Source organism: Mesocricetus auratus, unplaced genomic scaffold, assembly GCF_017639785.1.
Source record: "Mesocricetus auratus isolate SY011 unplaced genomic scaffold, BCM_Maur_2.0 Super-Scaffold_100010, whole genome shotgun sequence".
Lineage (NCBI taxonomy): Eukaryota > Metazoa > Chordata > Mammalia > Rodentia > Cricetidae > Mesocricetus > Mesocricetus auratus.
The window spans coordinates 74,900,114-74,918,443 of NW_024429194.1; the positions used below are offsets into that span (position 1 = coordinate 74,900,114).

The following is an 18,330-nucleotide window of genomic DNA, read 5'->3' on the forward strand; positions in this document are numbered from 1 at the left end:
TTGATGGCCTGAGTTCAACCCTTAGGATCTGTGTGGTAGAAGGAAAGAAGCAACTCCTCTAACAGCTTCCCCTATGCGTGCTCACATATGTGCTCGTGCGCGCGCACGCGCACACACACACACACACACACACACACACACACACACACACATACACGGCACATGTACACTCAAGTGCACACACACAAATAAATAAATTTTAAAATAAAATAAAGATAAGAGTAGGCAAATGATATGAACAGAATCTTTCTTCAAATAAGACATATAGTTAGCAAATAATTAAAAGAAGGTATTGTTGACATACTATAGATTTCAGGAAGCATAAACCAGAACTATAGCCAGAGCCAGTTTCACCAATAGTATCAGTGAAACAAGAGAAATTGGAAGCTTCGTAAATAATGTTGTGGATGTTGATGGTGTAGCTGCTTTTTAAAACATCTAGGCAGTTACTCAAATTGTCATATTCAGAGGCACCATATAAACCAGAAATTTTAGTCTAAGATATATATCTGGGAGAAATGAAAGCATTAAGAAAGAAAACTTGTGTGTGGATATTCTTAGAAGCATAGTAGCCAAAACTGAAAGTGTTTCTTAAAGAGCTTGTTTTGGAAGACATGTGAGATATTCAGTCTATGATAAAGTCCTCATTATTATAGCCATTGTTGCTACTAGTTAAGTTCAATGTTATTCAGCAACTACCATTTCCATCTTCCTTGCATTGTTGAAGGCACAAGGGAGATTCAGACAAGGTCATAGACTCGAGGCGTTAGGAGTTGATCTTTTAATTGCCAGTTCTACAGAACAGAACAAAAGTAACACAAGCCTAGGGAAAAGAAAGACAAGAAGAAGCAGAAGAAAAAGATAATGTTTGCTGTGTGAGAGTCATAACTACAGGAAGAGAGTGAAGTCAGGGCAAGGTGACAATTTGAGAGGGATCAGAAGGGAAAGTAGAGTGAAGATCCAGGTCTAGACAAAGATCTTGGCAAGGGATAGGCAGGAAATGATAATTTTTGAGCATTTGAAACTGAAATAAAGAAAACTTACAGTACTGTTAAAAATCTGTGGCCTAAGTACTTGTGCTTCACTACATTTTCTGTCATTAGGAAACCCAGCCCAGCCTACTTCTCTCCACTACATGAACCCTTACCAACTGAATGCTTATGGCATGGCACTGAAGGCTGTAGGAGAAATCGTTCAAGATTATGACAGCGACAAGATGTTCCCAGCTCTTGGTTTTGGTGCAAAGCTGCCTCCAGATGGAAGGATATCTCATGAATTTGCTTTGGTAATGATATATTAAAAGTATTTGATAGTTTGAAAAAACGTAACATTCCAGATACTTCAGTATTGGTTTTCTGTTCCTACTGTACTTGTTTGTGTAGGAAGTTTTGGTGACCATACACTTATCTCAGTTTCATAATAGTACACTTAGACGAATGAACTTCATATAAAAAGATAGCTTATCAGTAAATCTGTCTAAGGAGCATCCATTTATACATAGTAGTTCTAATCTGGGTATCAGCCATTGCATAACAAATAACCCTAAAGTTTAGAGATGGAAAATAACACAGATAGATGTATTATACTATGTCCTGGGGTGGTAGTCTTGTGATATTCAGAATCCCTACCTGTAGCCAGTTTTCTTGGGTGTTCTGAAGTCTGAGTCAGAAACTCCAGATTCATTAGACCACAGACTTAGAAGTTCCAAAATGCCACATTACTTTTACTAAGTGAGTTACAATGGCCAGCACAGTTTCCAAGGTACAGGAATCAATTTTAACTTCTCAGTAGAAAGACATCAAGGAATATGCAGCTATCTTTAATTGACCATCCTTCATTATGCCTGGTAAAAGGAATGATTTATTAAACTAAATGAAATTATCAGCTTTCCTCTCCTTTTGTGTGCTCTTACTCATTTCCCTCACCCTTTCATTCTTGACCTCTCTGCTTTTCCATCTTAACATTTTTTCCATGTAATCAAACCAATGTTGTTATATACTGTTAGGGATGTATATAAAAAATTGGACCTCAATCAAATCCTTAAAAATACAGTTTTTTTCCATATAGAGATTGCTGTGATCTGAATGTGTGTTGTCTAAAATTCTGGTGTTGCCAGTACTAGCACAACTAAGAGGTAAACCTATTAAGAGGTGACTAGACTAAGATGTCAGTGACATGTCTCAGTGGGTCACATGCATGCTGCATAAGCATAAGAATCAGATTTCAGTTATCTACCATTCACATAAAAGGGCATGAGTGTATGTGCCCATGACTTCAGTGTTGGGGAGGCAAAGGCTTGGTGGCAGGTTTAGCTGAATTGGTGAACTCCATCTTCGAGGGAGAGGGCTCTTGCTCAAACAGTAAGGTGGAAAGTGACCGAGGAAGACCCCTGCTGCCAACATCTGGGCTTCACATGCAGCACACACGCAAGAGGTGAATTGGGTCAGGAAGAAGATCTTTTAGAAGCGAATTCAACAGCATTTGCTCTCTTGCCCTTCCACCTCCCATCATATAAGGAGCCGGCAGTCCTTCAACCTGAATAAAGCATCTATCCAGCTATTTGATCTTAGACTTCCTAATCTCCAGAGCATTGAACATTCATTTCTACAGATTACAGGTGGTACACCCAAGCATGATGTTGTGAAGCATTGAACCAAGAGATCATGTCTCTGTAATCAATGATGAATTGTCTCCCAACTGATGATGGAAACGATGCTGCCTTAGCCTTAGTCTGCTTTTCCACAGCTCCACTTTTCTTGGGTAGGAGGGCAAACCAAGGCTGAGTGAATGTCACAGACAGAACATGTGAATTACGAGAATCAAAACTCATCATTTGTATTCATTATCTTATATAATGTCCCAAAATATCCCTGAGTGGTAGACACAACATGATAGACACACTCGCTGTATTACTTATTCTGGGTGTGATGAGAATTTCTCTAGGAGTCCAAAGGACAGGATCAAACCTCAATCTTCATTTTTCTTAACACCTGTGCTCTTAAATGTTATTAAACTCTAGCTCACAAGAGTTCCCCCTATGTCTCTGTAGGTATTTATTTTCTTAACACACACATATACACACACATGTAAAATGCATGTGTGTACATTCATGTGCAATAGACATATACATGCACCTATATATATATATATATATATATATGCATTTGTACACATGTAGAATCACACGGGTACACATACGGCACATACCCATATATGCATTCACACATTGGCAATACATACATGAACACATGTGTGCATGCCCCTGTATGTGCACACACAGGTGTATATATATGTGTGTGTGTGTGTGCGTGTGTGTGTGTGTGTATGTGTGCATATATATATATATCACATAGACAAGCTTTTTATGTCTTTTAATTTTTAAATTTAAATTAGAAACAAAGTTGTTTCACATGTCAATCTCAGCTCCCTCTCCCTTTCCCTCCCCTCCTCCCACACCCTCCAGCCAAACCCCCATCCCACCCTCCCCCAATCCCCACTCCTTTCCCCAGGGAGGGTGAGGCCCTCCATGAGGGGTGTTCATAGTCTGTCATTTCATCCAGGGCAGGGCTTAGGCCCTCACCCAAGTGTTATGAACAGATTTAGTCTTTCCCCACATATGAAGACATATTTTCATAAGTATGTGTGCATTGCTATTTCTATATCCAGTCTTGCTTTTCCATTCCATCATCTGCACAGTCTTAGGAAAAGATGCTATGGGGTGGGGGATCGTAGATTTCTTCCATGAAATAGTCCACGCATCATACTCCTAAGTCAGATAAAAGTGAGTATCTGTTAAGAATTCCATGAACCTCAAAGAATAAAAACCTTCTAGAAACTTAAAAAGACATGGAAATCACTTGTGTGAGCCTCAGGGGGGACTGGATCTATTTTAAAGCCCCCAGAAGGAATGATTGTGTTCAACCAAATGAGGTTAGTAGTTTCTCTCTACATAGTTCTCACCTTTGTACATAAATTTTACCTTTCTCTCCTTTTCTGTTTTGTTTTATTCCTATTCACTCTTGTAGCCGGTAGCCAAATTGACAAAACTGTCTACTGATAAGAATGAGCTGCTTATTATTTGACCTGTGAGCTCTTTTTGACACCCAATTCAGATCTGCTGAGATAGCTGTCAGCCTGTGAAATCTATGGAAATAGCCCTGCGCACTGCCCAGGAAACAGGATTACATTTGTCCTGATGGTGTTGAGCCACATTTAGAAGTGCCTAATGGTTATATTCTGTTTTCAGAGTGCCTTTGTTTTCCTTACTAAGAGAAATACTATTTACTAGGACTTCTCTCAGATGATATTGGCATCCGTACAACGTCATTCTAATTGGTTGTAGAAAACAAACCTTGCTTTCCTGCATAATTTTTTGAAGGAACTAGTTTTAAAATATTTTTTAACTTATTACAACTTTGTTGTTAGAGGGGAAGTTTAATTTTGGTAATTGGTAAAATGTTTTAGTAATCCGATCTAATACAAACCAAGTACTCTTTTTTGTTTGTTTCTTTGTTTTGTTTTTTTTGAGACAGGGTTTCTCTGTATTGCTTTGGAGCCTATACTGGAACTCACTCTGTAGACCAGGCTGGCTTCAAACTCACAGAGATAATTGTGAAGCCTCTTTATCAACCCCCAGCTGTGAGGAAATCTTAGTGCCATTTCTTAGGGCAGAAGGACTAATTCAGATCTCAGTCTTTTGGTGATCCATGGTAACAAGCAGAGCTTACAGTGCCTGTGGTTCCACTACCAAAGGAGGGAAATGGTGACCTTGTCATTCCAGTTCCAGATGAGGAGAAAGAGTTCCATAGAAATCCAAGCCCCAGTGAAAACGTTAAAATGGAGACATTAAAATGCTGATCAGAAAAGTGGCTTATGACTATCCTACTTTGTAACTGTTCCCTCTAGGCTGACATATCATTTTTTTCTATGCCTAAAATCAGTAATGAGTTTTAATTTTAATTAGCTTACACCTTTCAAGGGAAAAGAGCATCATAAAATTTTATTTAAAAGAAGATGAAATAGGTCAGCTCTGAGCTGAAGAGATGGCAGAGTTAGGAAAGTGTTTGCTGTGAAAGCATGAGGACCTGAGGTTGAATCCCTAGCTCCCATGTGAAAACCTGGGTTCAAATCCCTAGGTCCCATGTGAAGACCTAAATTCAAATCTCTAGGTCTCAAATAAAGATCTGAGTTCAAATCCCTAGATCCCATGTAAAAACACCAATAGAAAGCTGGTCCTATATTGGTTCCCCAGCTGTCAGACTGGGGTCCGTGAGCTCCCACTTGCTCAGGTCAGCTATAACAAGGCTTTTAAACCTCAAAGCCTACCCCTAGACCACACCTCCTAAGCCTATCCAAACAGCACCAGCAACTGTAGACGAAGACTTCAAATGTCTGAGTCTATCTATAGGTGACATTTTCATTCAAACTATCAGAGTTTAAAAGCATTGTATGAGGGTTAACTAATTAAAATATTTGAAGACATATAAAACCCAAACGGAAGAGTTCAGTATAATCTCTTTATTTATAAATAACGAGATTGAAGGTGTTGATCTCTCTGGCTTAGTTCCTAAATTCCTCAGCTTTTCAGAACATCAGCTGTGTCGTAAGTGGTAACAGGAAGGGATGAAGGGGATCAAGGTCTAAAGTCAGATTTACTGGAGTCACAGTTTATATCTCCCTTGCCTTGTGTGACCTTGGATGAGCTAACAAATCAGTGTTTCCATTTCTTCACCGGCCATTTTAGCTAGTATATGCATTGGCTATTCAGTACAAGGCTTGCTACACAGAATTCAACAAACCTCAGCTTTAAATGATCAGTTATTGTGATTGTTTAGGGATCAACATGCACTCTGGATTTATTTCTGTTTAAGCACAGTTATGGTTATTATGTCTTTAAATAGATCTACCGTTTTTTGTACGTCCGACTTCCAGAGGTGGAGTCTAATTGTCCTTACCTGGACAAGGTGGCTCTTGGTGGTCCGATCCTAGGAGATAGGGTAGAGGAGAAACAACAGTGAGTGTTTGCTAAAAAGTCACATGAGAAAGTGCTGGGGCTTTATCCTCCTCTCTGACTGCTCATTCTGGGGAAGTTAGCTGCCGTGCCATTAGAAACAAACCAATGACACGTCTATTTGTCTTCTTACTCTAGCTCATCTCAGGCTTTCTGGTGACTGCAACTCACCTCAGCATCTTAACCCATCACAACCTCATGAGCTAGCCTGCTACAGATTCCCCCACTATAGGAGACAATGTAGGTTACTGTATGATGACAAGATACAAAGTGATACAACATTAGGCACAATCAGATTGATAAGAAATCAACAACTATCATGGTTTCACTTGAATAACTTGTAAACCCTGGACCTGGAGGATTAATGCTGACGGTGCCAGGGCATGGGCAGCATGAGAAAGGATGGGTGTGAGTGCATGTGGGCACTGTTCCCATAACAAGGACTTGTTTCTCAGCAGCTCCATTCCCTTGAACTACATGGATATCCTCTTGGTTTTCCCTCCCCTTTTTCTTGTTTCAGTGTTTCTCACTTCAAATTATATTCTGTTATGACCTTTCTCTAGGCAGAGTCAGGCTTCTGTGACTTGAAAAGTGTGTGCATATCAAGTATTTTTGCCTTTTTCCAGTTTTCAAGTAAAACTGAATTGAAAGCATTTACCTTTTTCAGATTGTAATACATGCTTACTACCTATATTAAATTGGGAAAATGTGCAATATGTTAAGAATATGCAGTAAAAACCACTAAATATAACTACCCAGAGATAAACACTATTATCATTAATTTTTTTCTTTCCAGATTTTAAATAAAATATCTATGTGTGCACAAATGTATCTGGAGTTGAGATAGCTCTGATTTTAAAATGTCCACTGTGCTTCTCAGATTATTTTAAAATTTTACCCTCTCTCCTTTTCAAATAGTGTATATATAATACACACACATATGTATATATTAGATTATTATATTACAATCTAGGTAATATCAATCGTGGACCAGTTAATTCATCAGTATTGTGGGGTTGCATGTTGGTGTGTATTTATTTCTCTTTTTAACTGGTTTTCATGGAGACTAATTTTTTTTTGCTTTTTTTGCCCATCATTTTCTACTAGAATGGCAACCCTCAGAATCCCTATTGTGATGGAATTGAAGGAGTCATGGAAGCTTATTATAGAAGTCTGAAATCTGTGCAGCTGTATGGGCCAACCAACTTTGCCCCTGTAATAAACCATGTAGCGAGGTAAGTATTGAGCAGGCAAGGTGCTTGTGCTGGTGCAGGCTCATGCATTGGTGCCTAAAACTACCCATCACTACATCACAATTTCACGGTCAGTGTGTTTTCTTCTCATTGCCTCCCAGAGAGTTAGGAAGTAGATGCAGGTGGTCCCCGCCAAGTAATCAACAATACTTTACAGAAAACTTTACATCAGTTTCAAATGAAGAAGCGTGCACCAGGCTGTGTTAGGACCTGTCCTTTCCAACCAAGGTCTTTTTCTAAAAAGAATCCGTGAGAGCAAACAAGTGTGAAGTGTCTGAGTCATTCATATCAATGTCATGTCCTGTGGTGGCATAAAAATAATGAGGCAATCCCATTAAGATAAGTGCTTTCTTTCTGTGATATATAGGGCACGTTCTTTCAACCTCGCTGAGGTTAATACAAAAACTAATTTTATAAATTCCCAGAAGTCTGCTGGTATGTAGTACACAGTACTGGGAGGGAAGAGTTTGCTCATGACTCAGGCTGCCTGTTCTGGGGAAAATGTTAAAACATAAACTCTATTTATACATACTGATGTTTCATTCATACATAAATGTATTAGATATCACTTTACAAATCCCAGAAAAAAAATGTTTAATGTTAGTGGGAAATCCTATAAGAAAGACTCTGTCATAATTTGAAATTAGCTAAGAAGGTCTAGTCCTATACCTTTATGAATGTACAGTTAGAAATTGAAATTAGTCTACATTCAATATAACAAGGCAACATAAGATTTCAGTTCTCAGAACATTCTGGGGCTTTTCCATCCTTCCTGTTGGATGTTACCAGAACTTCAATGTGTTCTACTTGGCAACACATGGGATTTGGGAGTATGTTACAGCAATAAGGGCTGACTTCAGGGTGACAAAGATGTAAGAGGCCACTTCTCTATAGCGACTTTTGATTTTCAATTTCTCAAATACTTCCCTCTATAATTTATGCTAGCGTATGAATTCTGAATCTCAACATTATTTGTTCATAACAACTAGCATTGACTTTTGATGAATTGACATTTAATTGTGCCTCTTTGTTTCTCTATGGTGTGCAATTCTGTTCCCAAGTCATTCATTTCACAATCCACTATTTGGTCATTACCTATAAATTGAAAAACCATATTGACTTCATAAGTTTGCTATAGGATGTTTCATTTTAAGCCATTCTAGTGTATTGATGGCTGCCAAGAAAAACAGGATCAAAGCCATATTAATGTAAAATAATTTTAATTAGTTCCCTAACACTGCCATACACACCACTTTTTAATAAAAGAAACATAAAAGAAAAATGGCATATGTTATCTTATGTGGATTCATGCCCTTTGTTTTAAATATGCTAATCAGTACTTATGAATAAGTTCTGCATTTGTTGTCCTGGTATTCTAAAAGATAAATTTGGATAGAGATTTTCTATATTCTCTTTTTACTTCTATTTAAACCATAGTATTGCAGTGGGGACATGCGAAGTGTTTGCTATGCACATATGTAGACCGGAGTTCTCATCTCTAGAACTCAGACTTTGTGACTGATGTCTACAGCCCCGGTGCTGGGGTGGGCTGGAGAGACAAATAGATGCCTAGAGCTCATTGGCCAGCATCATAACTAAACCGATGAACTCTAGGCTCAGTGAGAGATCCTGTATCAAAAAATAAATATGAAAAAGGATGGAAGATGACACCTGACATCAGTTTCTGGCCTCCAATTCACTTTCACAGGTGAGCACACCCTCACATATGCCACACACATGCGAAACAAAATGAAATGAAAGGAAACATGAATGAAAGGAAAGCATAAGACAATAAATCTATAGTTCCTATTTATATTCTATTGCTATTTCTATGCGTCACTCAATACTTTCTAAGTTTCAAATATAGAAGTCACTGTTGACCAAACCTTTCAGATTCTTCAAAAGAAGCCATGATCTAATAATTTATTATTATGCTTAAAATGGCAAATCAGCCAAGGTTTGATTTATATCACTTATCTTTTCTTCCCAGGACACTAAAAAATTCTATCTGATGATCTCTTAATATAAATCTCTGAAATAAATGCTTTGTTCCATTTTCTTTATCTTAAAATTATATTTAATTTTGAATAAAAATATATTTCATATATAAATATATTTAAATATAAATATGAAAATATATTTAAAATTGCATTTAATATGTAGATATAAAATATATTTAAAGTTATATTTAATGTGTAAATATTAAATGTAAATTAAGTATAAATTACATTTAATTTATATCTTATTATGATGGACAACTTCTGGCTTGTGTAATGTCATCCTGGAACTTCATCTGCTGAAAGACAGTATTCTATTTGTTTCTTTATCCAAAGCAGCAGCATAATTAACATGTGCATACACTCTGTTTATATAGCTTCTTGAACGTGCTATCTCTCATGAATGTGTTTCAACAGTAGGCAGCTCCAGCCTCCCATGTAGGAAGTAAACACTCGACAAGTGGATAAGTGCTAACTTGGGACTGGGATGGACTCAACTGTTGGAGTGTTTGTCTAGCATACACAAAGTCCTATGCACATCCCCAGCATCCCACAGACTGAGTGTGGGGAACATTCATGTAATCCCAGCATCCAGGAGGTGAAGCAATAGTTCCAAAGGTTAAGGTTATCATTGATTGCATTGCAAGTTTGAGGACACCTGAGATACAAAACACCATATCTCAAAAACAAAACCAAAGTATGTACTAGCTGAATTCTGATATAGTATTATCAGATGTTGCCATTAAGACCTATTTGCATCTAAGTCTGATCAAGTAAGTCTATTTTTGTCTGTTTGCTCATTTTATCCTTCAAGGGTGTTTCCTGCATGAGTGAGATGCAGGCTGTTTATTATATACGTATCAGCATTTTGAATTCTCTTTAGAAACAGCAATTTTGTGTACACCCTCATTTTTTTTGACTGATTTTTCAGTATTAACTTGACTATGAGATAATAATAATTGGTTGGCAAAAAATGTGAAATAGATGAAACACAAAGTACCATATTTGCAACATTTACAACATTTGAAAACTTCACACACCCTGCTTCCAATTCATTGCATTCCCAGTGGTATCTACTCAGTAGGGTTCAGGGAATGTTTCAAACACTATAAAGATGTTTCTCAACATCTGTTGATGGCTTATGTCTATCTAAATGCAAGCAACTTAGCCTGGCACCAGGATTTCCCATGTCCAGCTACCACTCCACGTATGCAGCACCGCTTCCATCGCAGAGAACGGCTATTGTTGCTTCGAATCTGCCAGCTCCTTCCCCATACTTACTTACAGTGGATGCCAGCTTAACTCTGCTCCATCTTCAACTTGGCATTTCTCCTTTCGTTTGTTCATTTTGTAAGACTGAGAACATTCCAGGATCCAGATAACCAGTTAAAAGTAGCTTTAATTTGTTAGGAACTGCCATTTTTATTTTGGGGTTTCCATAATTAATTTCAAAATAATTTGAAGAGTGCATTGTTTGATCTCCTCTTCCATCTGTGTGATCAGTCATTGAAATCGTAACAACAGTCATTATTGAGGCTATGGGCATCTCTGGCAGTAATCTCTGTGCTGCAGAATGGATTAATGCTTGCCCTTCAAGACCTCCATGAGGTTCCAGCACTGCCGTTGTTCTTAATTTTCTGGTGGATGCAACATGTACGTGTAAAGTGACCATTTGTATGGACTAAAATTCAAGCCATGACAATCAAACTCAAAGTCATTGTGTTGCTATACCTTGTACCTTTGCCTGTAATCTATACCAAGGAGGTTAAAAACAGGCAGAAGGCTGGTGAGTTTTCTCAGTGGTAAGAGCAATGCCTGCTCTTCCAGAGGGCATGGGTTTGATCCTTGCATGCACACGGCAGCTCACAACCTTCTCTAACTCTAATCCCAACAGATCTAACATCCTTTTCTAGTCTTTTCAGTGTGCAGACACACATGTAATCTAAACATCCATACACATAAAATAAATGAACAATTGAAAAAAGACAACAAAATATAAACACAGAAGGCAACAAAACACAGCTCCCACCTCTGGGAGGTCTCTTGCTCACCTCATTAAGTAGTTAGAAGCAGTTTGGGGTGCTAACTTCATTAATTAAATTTTCTTACCTTGGTGATGGAATGTTTAAATGTGTGTGTCCCTTTACTCAGTATGAAGATGCGCAATCCACTGTATCAGTGATAATCTAGTTATTTAAACAACGCATGCCTGAATTGGTTTCTTACCTTTCCTTCATGCTTTCTGTGTCCCTATGAGCTAATGAAAAGCTAGAAAAAATACTTTACAAATCTGAGCAAACCATTTCTGAACTTTCCTGAAAAATATGCTAGGAACCATCACAGAAATTCTAGGCAAATATATTCGAATTCTGAAACACTGAGAAAGTTAATATTTCTCTCACATTTGTCATAGTAATATTAACATATGAATTATAGATGGATATATTCCAGAATAGGTAGCTATATGGCTGTTAATAAGAGTTTTAATAATGCTTTTCACTCACAGTTCCATTAAAAAGGAAACTTCTGTAATATAATTTGATCTACAAGCCTGCGTCTCTTTGTCACTTTCTGAAAGGAGCCTGGAGTATGGCCCACTAGATACATCCTACTTCATACCTCCTGTAACATATTAATTACCTTGATTACAGTGTCATTAATACTTTAATGAAGAAACTAAATTAAAAGAAATAGTAGTATGAGATTGATTTATCTGAAATTTAGATTTACTCTCCAAATAAATGATGCAATTATAAAGTAAATGCTACAGAAATGGAATAGTTTCAAAACAATTATCTCAGTGCAGAGAGTAATTAAGCAATAGAATAGATAGGTAGCTCTTATGCACAATGTAATTTTAAGGATATGAAGCCTGCAAACATACATTTATAGCGTTAATTATAAAGCACTATTAAATGTTTTCTAAGATTAAAAGCTGCTAGGATTCTAAGAATCTTTAAGAAGAATAAAAACTACAGAGAAATGCTAGTTTTGTTGTGACAGGCTTCATTATCTGTCCCTGTCTCTACACACTGTGAACACAGCCTCTCCTCTGAGGAGTGAGATCTAGCATGCTAAGCCATTCGAGGTGGGAGTTTGCATTCATAAAACTCAACTTCTGTAATGTTGAGAAATTTTCCGTTTTTAACAGCTTTGGTTCGTCTGAAATAGCATGAAGGTGATGCTAGGACACTTCTAGAAGCTTTTCTATTCCTTTTTCCAGTCTTATATTAATCACACAAAATGTAAAACTCTTCATTGAACTGTAGTCAGTAATGGATGCTTTTTTCTTTTTCTTTTTTAAAAATGACTGTACAGATATTAAAAACTGAACAGTTGGAAATTGCAAGATTGTGTTTTTTGAAAATGAAGTGGATGTGGGTTTCTCTGCTGGATTCCCCAATGGTGGTATTGCTGTCACATTCATATAGATTTCTTGGTGTTAGGGGTCAGTTGTTTTGTGGTGTCCTTGTGGGACTAATCCAAGCGTCTCTTCTATATGTGTAAGTGAATGGGTCATGTCAACAGCCATTTATCAATAGCATGAGTCCATACTAGTTCCTTTTGTACCTCAGAAACTTGCAAATATTTTTATTCATATGATTTCTAAATCCACTTCAAAATGATATATTGTTTACATCCAGCATGTTCAAGCAGGATCGGTTAGGATCTTTCATGCTGGGATCATTTTTTGGCCTGTCAATATAATATTTTTAAATCATTTATTCTGTGATCCAGTTGATAGTTTTTGAGATAACAAGGCCTTCTTGTTTCCTGTTCTGTCTCCTAAGAGATATGTAAGACTCACTTATCATTGGATACAAACTAACTTATGTGGCCAGCTCTAGGCCAGTGAGAGACCCAGCACATGTGTGCCAGAATGCACACTTTCTCTTACACACATGCATATGTATGGGCACACATACACACACGAATATGTGTGTATACATATATACACATAAACACATGAACACACATGCATATATACATATACACACATGCTCTTGAGTACTCACACACACACACTTAGAACTGTGGATATGCCATCTATTTGATTTTTCATTGAACTAAAAATCTCTATAACTTATAAAAGGATTGTCTCAGCCGATACATGCCAGTGGTGTTTAGTATAATCATAGTGATATGCAACATTGCCTCTGTACCGTTCAAAAACAAGAATCATTTAGCCATCACTTAATTTGCATAACCATGATTTATATTGAGTACCATACATATAATTTATTCATGTAACACAAAGACATAAACATTATTGTCTCAATTTTCAAGAAAAAAATTGAGTTCGGATGACTTAATTTTTGAAGAGCTTGCACGTAATAAGCTGCTGCCAAACCAGGTCTTTTTTAAAACCTACATCCAGTCCTTCCTTTTTATGAAAGAAATCTCTATCCTGGCAAATTTTGTTAGTGAAAACACTTCTAAGAAAGCTAAATATTTCTGTGTCCTAGCAGGCACTAAGACTGCAGTTAATCTGAATGGTTATTTCAGAAAAACGTGTGCTTAACGAGACTTCTGACATATGTGTAAACATTTTCTCAATATGAGAAGGCTTGTTGGCCATGCCTGTGACTACTCTGTGAATGAAAAGGAATAAAAAGGAAAGGAAAGGACATGACTGCTCCTAGGTATGGCGGAGGAGAAAGTTTATTGTAGATATGTGGGAGAGCATAGCCAGAGGCAGGGACCTCTGGGAGAGTCCAGAGTGGACATGACCAGACTGAGCTGGACCATGTGGGAGAAAGGAAGACGAAGGGAGAGTGGAGGGAGGGGAACCAGGTGTAGAAGCCAGGAATTGAAAGTTTCAAAAGGGGAAGGGTACCAAAATGTCTGAATTATATAGGGAAGAGCCCCTGGGGGAAGGGCAGCCCAGCCACTGTGCTGAATATTTCAGGGTATCCTGAACCAGGGATACCCTAGCCATACCCTGTAACAAATAGGAACTGAGGAATGCTGGGAGAACCTTTCAACCATGTCTGCTTTGATACGCTAAATAGGCACCTTAGGCATTTGTCCCAGGTTTAAAATTTAACATTCTGCAGCCTTCATTTGGAGCTCCTCCTGTTCCTGCTATTCTTACCTTCCGGTTGTTTTTTCAGGTATGCATCTTCCGTAAAAGATGGCTCCCAGTATTTTGTGCTCCTGATTGTAACGGATGGTGTGATCTCAGATATGGCTCAAACTAAAGAATCCATAGTTAATGTAAGTAGGGCTGGGATCTGAGTGACAACAGTGACACCACAGTGCCACTTAGGTTGAAAACAAAATCTATTTTAGGTGGCTCCATGGAGAAACAGAATGGCCACACCATTTTAGCAGATCTTATTCTTAGTGTATCCAGAAATCATCACACATTTAAATGCTGCATCAGGATCAGGGAGGTGGGGATTACCTTCATGTATAAAAGGTTTATTTGGTTTTCAAACAATAGACTGGTTTGTACTCTTGTACACTCCTAAGACTAGGACTTACCATGCCCTAACAGTCCATGAGAATGATCCAGCCATTCTCTATGTTAATAGTTGACTTGAAGCTATCCTGTGCATTACAAACCCTGTTGTATGTTTTGTTTGTTCATGATTCTTTTTATTGTCTTTTGAAAACTTTAAAATCTGTTTACCAGATGGTGATCTGCTAAGTTGTATCTGTTTTACCAATCTTTTCTATGCCTACACTTAGCACTGCTTGGCATAGAATAATATTTAATTAAAGATGAGCTGAAAGGATGGGTTGCTTGTCAAGCCTCACAATTTTAGTAACAGAACAATATTGTTCATTGTTTAGTATGAGAAAAAAGTAAGTACAAATGATTCATAATTTTTCTTTTGGGGACAATCCAATTTCTTCATATATTTTGTTTTTACCTAGAGCCTTAAATTTCTGTTTCCTTTCTAGTTCTATTTGCATTTAACATACTGACTTAATAATGAATGGTTAAATAAAAATAGACAATGCACTAAGAAAGAGTTATTCACAGTTCATTGACTTCCCAGTGCAAGATGTTCTCACTTTGAGTGCTATACATCTGGTGCTGATTCTGTTGATTTTTTAAAAAATCATATTTGTGTATTTTTGTGTATGTGTATATGTGTGGACAAACATTCATGATGCACATGTTGGGAGTGAGAGGAAAACTTGCAGGGGTCAGTTCTCTCCTTCTGTCATATGGCTCCCTGGGTTCATCAGGTCATCACTCTTGGTCACAAAAGCCTTTACCCACTGGTCATCTCCCCAGCCCCATTTGATAACTTTAAATAGAATATAACTTAAGTACTTCATATGGTGAATACCATGTTGCAACACCAAGTATTCAGTCTCAACAGTTCATAGATATTTAATGCATAAATGAGTAATGTTAAGCTTATCTTCAAGCCATTTGTTCATGCTTGCTAATTCACCATGAGAATAATTCCTGATAATAATTCAGTGATAATGACTTAATTTTGAACATGTTATTAAAAGCTATCTTAATGAGCATCTGTGGGAAATGTCAGAGAAAATCAGGAAATCGTTTTCTTTTTGTCTTTAAGTTCTAAAAAATTATTAAAATTCAAGGACTTGCAAATAAAAAGAGAAAAAAGCCAGATACAAAGTCTGTACATTGTTTATATGTGCTTTCATTTTTCTTAAGAACTAAATGTCTTTATTGAAATCTAATTGTGTTGTTCTTCCTAAAGGCCTCAAAGCTTCCAATGTCAATAATTATAGTAGGTGTTGGACCCGCAGAATTTGATGGTAAGTAGTAAGATTTCAGTGGTGTTGTGCTATTACATTTCTATGAGCTTCAGCTGTGTAAAAACCTGTGCTTGAGTTTGTGTATAATGTCATCATAGGCATAAATATAGCTCATACTCAAAAGGCTCTCATTGAGACACCCTCCCTCTAGCCGATGCAATAATTGAACATGCACCTTTGCCATTTCATTAGCGTTTTCGTCTTGAAACAATATGTAAGACTGACAGAGTACCAAATTGAACTTTGGTTCCTAAGGCAAAGAACACTCCAGGGAAGCAACTTTGTGGGGGAAGAGTGTCGACAGCTTTTAAAGAACAGTGCTAAATTAATGAATCATTAAGTTGTGAGCGGAAATATTAACATAAGCACAATATGCTAATTTAATGTGATTCCAGCTTCTGGCTGGTTGATAGAATTAGCTTCACAAAGAGCTCCATCATGAGAAAGTACGAAGTACAATAACAGTGGAACCGGCTGACTGCATAAATGATGCTGGACTGACTGACAGAGGTTCAACCCTTCCAAACGCCAACTAAGTGACAGCTTTTCACATAACTAGTGGCCCGAGTATAGCTCTTTAAAGATGGCTTGTCACTGGTCCCCTGGCTAGTTCCTTTTAAGGAATGACACAGAAGTGCTATTGAATGGCAACTTTAACATCTACACGGTTAGTTATTTTTACTAACAGTGGCCATGTATTTAGCTTGAGACTTGGTCTTCCTGGGTCTACAGTCTCTTAGTTCTGACTGTGGCAGGAAAGTTGAGAACCACTGCTTTAACCCGTGGGTGGGGCCAAAGTCCCTATTCCTGGGTCTCCAACCCTCTTCCTAGATTTCCTTGATAGATTGCCTTGGAGCAGGATCTGCCCCGAGGCACTGTGTTCACTCTGAGACAAGTGCTGAGAGGCAGATAGGTGCCTCCTGCGGTCCATCACCAATCTCTGGAGCAGTCATGGTGCTGTAAGGAAGTATGAGAGAAGAGTACAGACAGGCAGGGAAGTTGACTTCCCAGTAGAATTCCCCAACTCCTAGAAGTTAGAGTGACATTATGACATTATTCTATGAAAAAAAAAATGTAAGTAGGAGTTAGGGCCCTGCAACACCTAGTTTGCATTTACCATGACAGAAGTTTCAATGAGAACGATGTTTACTGGCCCACTGGTTTTATAAAGCTGCTTTTCTGGCTAAGATAAAGTACATACTTCTCTAACATACCTCTCCCCCACTTTCCTACCAAATCTGTCTCTCCCCTTCACTACATGACTAAGTAGCAAAAAGAAAATTGCTGGTGGATGAGACAGAAAAATCTCTGGCACACAAATTGCAGTTCTTTTGTCAAAAGCCCTCCTTTAGTACTTAAAAAAACAAAAAAGAAGTTGAATGAATGCAGCAGCTGCTCTGATGCACACTGGAGAAAAGGGATGTAAGTCCATCCTTCACCCTGCCTCCTATAGCTAGAGAGCAGCACAAAATTGTCCCTCCAGGCACAATCTGCCCCTTGGAGCAGGCAGTCAGAAGCCTGATGTGTGGATATGACCCCTCCATCATCTCCACCTTGCTTCTGTTGCTCCCCAATACTTGTCTTCCAGTTCACGCCATCTACAACCTTTAAACTTCAGGCATGCTGAAGAGTGGGAGAGAATGTCTAGAATCTCTCCCATATGCAAGATGACTCATTTTCTTCCTTGATGGTAATGAGGCAATAGAGGTTGCAGAGGATAATAATGACAGCATCTCTGTTGCCACCCAAATCTTGTCCCGGTTTTAGAGCGAGTACAAAGGAACTATTGCAATTTCTGAACGTAGAAGGGAGTACAGCACACACATCACCGGCAATCTACAGTTATCTCTTGAAGCGATATGAACATTGTAAAAGCAAACCCAAATAGTAACAGGAGTTACTTGTTTCACATCTATGAGCATACATACCATCTACAGTCCCAGGAATAAGGCTCTGGCCTTATTATTGTTGAAACAAACGTTTTATAAAACTATGGCATATATTGTGTATGCCGGCAAATCTGTTAAACATGGGAATGCTTCAGGCAAAACATTGACTCATGAACATACGTAGGAAGATAAATTTGAAAACAATGTTTCCTAGCGCATACATTACAGGTACTGGAGAAAGGAGTGCAGCGTGAGGATTGTGTTCCAGCCGAGCAGTGCCTTACTGTTCAGGGCCCCTTTTGGGTCTGTTGATGGTCCTGTGTACACAAAATGAATCTTCAGTGATAGTATTACACTTTAAGCTCAAGCCAGTTCCCTCATACAATTAATTATTTAGAGAATCCTCACAGCAAACTTAATAAACTCTGGGA

The 18,330-nt window shown here is 38.0% G+C and overlaps 1 protein-coding gene across 1 annotated transcript in view; it reads left to right on the forward strand.

Moving 5' to 3' along the window:
* The window catches only part of Cpne8 (copine 8), a 190,495-nt gene that overhangs the window by 159,665 nt on the left and 12,500 nt on the right, over positions 1-18,330 (forward strand). The window contains exons 15-18 of the mRNA XM_040753968.1: positions 1,104-1,285; positions 7,118-7,245; positions 14,375-14,477; positions 15,953-16,010. Of these exons, the coding sequence (XP_040609902.1) occupies positions 1,104-1,285; positions 7,118-7,245; positions 14,375-14,477; positions 15,953-16,010 (471 nt within the window). The remainder of the gene's footprint in view (positions 1-1,103; positions 1,286-7,117; positions 7,246-14,374; positions 14,478-15,952; positions 16,011-18,330) is intronic.